This window comes from Saccostrea cucullata, unplaced genomic scaffold (assembly GCF_032062105.1).
Source record: "Saccostrea cucullata isolate Sc308-1 unplaced genomic scaffold, CSIRO_AGI_Scuc_v1 ctg3231, whole genome shotgun sequence".
Classification (NCBI taxonomy): domain Eukaryota; kingdom Metazoa; phylum Mollusca; class Bivalvia; order Ostreida; family Ostreidae; genus Saccostrea; species Saccostrea cuccullata.
The window spans coordinates 108873-111649 of NW_026933969.1; the positions used below are offsets into that span (position 1 = coordinate 108873).

The 2777-nt window shown below is 37.8% G+C and overlaps 1 protein-coding gene across 1 annotated transcript; it reads left to right on the plus strand.

Moving 5' to 3' along the window:
* Positions 1–235: 235 nt before the first annotated feature.
* Positions 236–943, plus strand: LOC134239712 (uncharacterized). Its single transcript, XM_062721871.1, has one exon. The coding sequence runs from the start codon at positions 236–238 to the stop codon at positions 941–943; it is 708 nt and encodes a 235-aa protein (XP_062577855.1).
* Positions 944–2777: the final 1834 nt, after the last annotated feature.

Sequence of the window (2777 nt, forward strand, 5' to 3'; positions counted from 1 at the left end):
CTTCTCCCGATGTACAAAATGAAATAATCAAAATCTGTGCCGACCAAATACTGAAAAAGCTAAAACGCTGCTATCAAAAAGCTCCTTTCTTTGCTATTCTTGCTGATGAGACACAAGATAGATCCACAAAAGTTCAGTTTTCAGTTTGTATTCGCTATGTCCATGCCGAAAATAATGCTGAAATAAAAGAAATATTTCTGGGCTTTTTGCATGCAAAACACACACAAGTGCCTACATGGCTGAAATTCTCCTCGAAATTCATGGTCTACCATTAGAAAAACTTCGTGCTCAGGGCTATGATGGGGCATGCAACATGTCCGGAAAACACAATGGCGTTCAGGAAATTGTAAGACGCTCGGCCCCTGATGCTCTGTATGTCCACTATAAAGCTCATTGTCTGAATCTAGCCGTTGTGCACTCCTGCAAAGAGCCCATCATACGAACTATGATGCCTGTTGTGCAGGAGTGTGCATTTGCGTTTCACTACTCGGCAAAACGCCTTGAAGCATTTTCAGACGAGTTGAAGGATGACCAAGACGTCAAAGAGGCGATGGACAGGAAAACTAAATTGAAGTCTCTGTGTGAGACCAGGTGGATAAGCCGGCCTGATGCTCTAAGTACTTTCAAAACAGCGTTTCTTGTTGTTGTCCATACTCTGGAGCATCTCGTCACACAACACGACGACAAAGCAGCTATCTATCTGTCCTCCATTCTCCGATTTGATTTTATTGTAGGTCTGGTTGCTTGTGAGCACATCTTATGCCTGGTTGTTCATTTATCACTCTTTTTACAGGATCCAAAATGCGATATGCTTTCCGCTATCGAAGAGTGTCGTGTTGTTCTGACACAGCTTAATGATGCTAGAAATAATCAGCAGGTGTGGGACGCCCTTTTTGAAGAAGCAGTGTCTTTAGCTGATCAGTTTGATGTAGAGCCCACGTAGAGTTGGTCGACAACAGAACAGAGCCAATATTCCTGCTGCTACACCCTCGGAGTATTGGAGAATGGCCCTGATCTACGTTTTCATTGATCATCTCTTGCAGAAGCTAGAGGACAGGCTTTTAGGGGCTGAGCAACGGTTTCAAGCATTTTTCTTCTCCCCTCAAGAATCCAGGGTCTTACCAACTAAAAAGTGATATCCATTTTCGATACATTCAAAACCGACATTGTTGGGAATGTGGAGACATTTCGAGCTGAAGTTGAGCGCTGGAAGGTGAAATCGCAGATGCATGGAGTTGTTCCAAGCTCAGTTGTCGACGTTCTTAATAAAACGAATTCCACTCTCTATCCATCGATATCTGCCATTCTCATGGTCATTTTAACCATGCCTGTTGTAACTGCAACTGTAGAGCGATCGTTCAGCGTTCTAAAGCGCGTGAAGACATATTTTCGTTCAACTATAAACCAGGAACGGTTATCGTCTCTCGCCTTACTTCACATCCACCGAGATGTACCCATTTAGATAGATGCAGTTTTGAACGAATTTGCGGCGGCAAATATTCGTACATTTGTAAATGGAAATTCTTTTAGTTATGCACATGAACATATCATCTACTTTTGATGCCTTCTAAAAGAAGAATTTAGATAAACTGTATACTTCTCCGAGTCACCCTTCTGCTTTTTCTTGTAGTAAATAACTCTGTATACATAATGAAATACCAGTATTAGTAAACCATTTTACGATATAACTTTCTTAATGTCACAAAAATATTTTCCACTCCTTTAAACTAGTAAACCAGTTAATTATACATGTATAAAATTCATACATAATAAGACTTCAAGTTGAGACTGGGACATTTCAATAAATTTTAATCATTTCAGCGTTCATGAATTTTGTGTTTCTTGTAACGTTTTTGAATCCAAAGAAAAAAATGAGAATAAAACATGTTTTTTGTAACTTTTATGTTGTTCAAGAACCATAATTAAAATACAATCAGCTAAAAATTCAATATTAATAAATGTATAGTTTCCTTTTACCTAATAGTTCTTTTTAGGTATGCAGTGGGTCTCAAATTAACCTATACAAATATAACTTTCCTCTGGCAGTATTTGATCTTACACAAATACTTGATTTCAATATCATTTGCCATGACTTTTGTTAGAATTTACCTTCTCTATTCGTTTGCTTCGTTCAGACTCCTTCCTTCGGAATATTTTTAATATATGGAAATGGGCTATACCATCCAAGCAGGGGTTAACAGCCTCCTGGACTATACCATTACTCCGTCACGGGTTTGGAAGGTATAGCCCTTAATTTTTTCAATATTTTACAGTATATCTATATGATAGTATAGTTGGAATTTTATCCGGTGTCTACATAATGCTCGATAATTCCGCAATTTGTGTTCATATGTATTGAAATAACTGTACAAAAAAGGCAATATTCAAGGTAGTTTTTGTCAGTCAAATCTCCTAAAATCCAGGAGCCTCTGCTCGCCAAGTGGAAAAGTCGAATTCAACCTTGAAATGGTACTTGCTAAGTATTCCCAAAAAGGGTTGTAACGTGTTTATCTGAACAATAGGGTTCTTTATAAGGGATATATGATTTTCCTTGTACTCTATCTGAGTAAAAATGATTAGGAGATATGATAATTTTCCTTTACTCTTCCTGAGTATAATGATTCTGTATATAATTCAAAAATTATTAAACTATCAGAGGCTTTACCGAGGGCCATATAATTATTTAAATGTGACTGGGTAACTTCATCGCGTATTCTTGGTAAAACGGTTCCTATTAATATAGAGAATCAGGCGCCTCGATCTTATTAGACCTACTA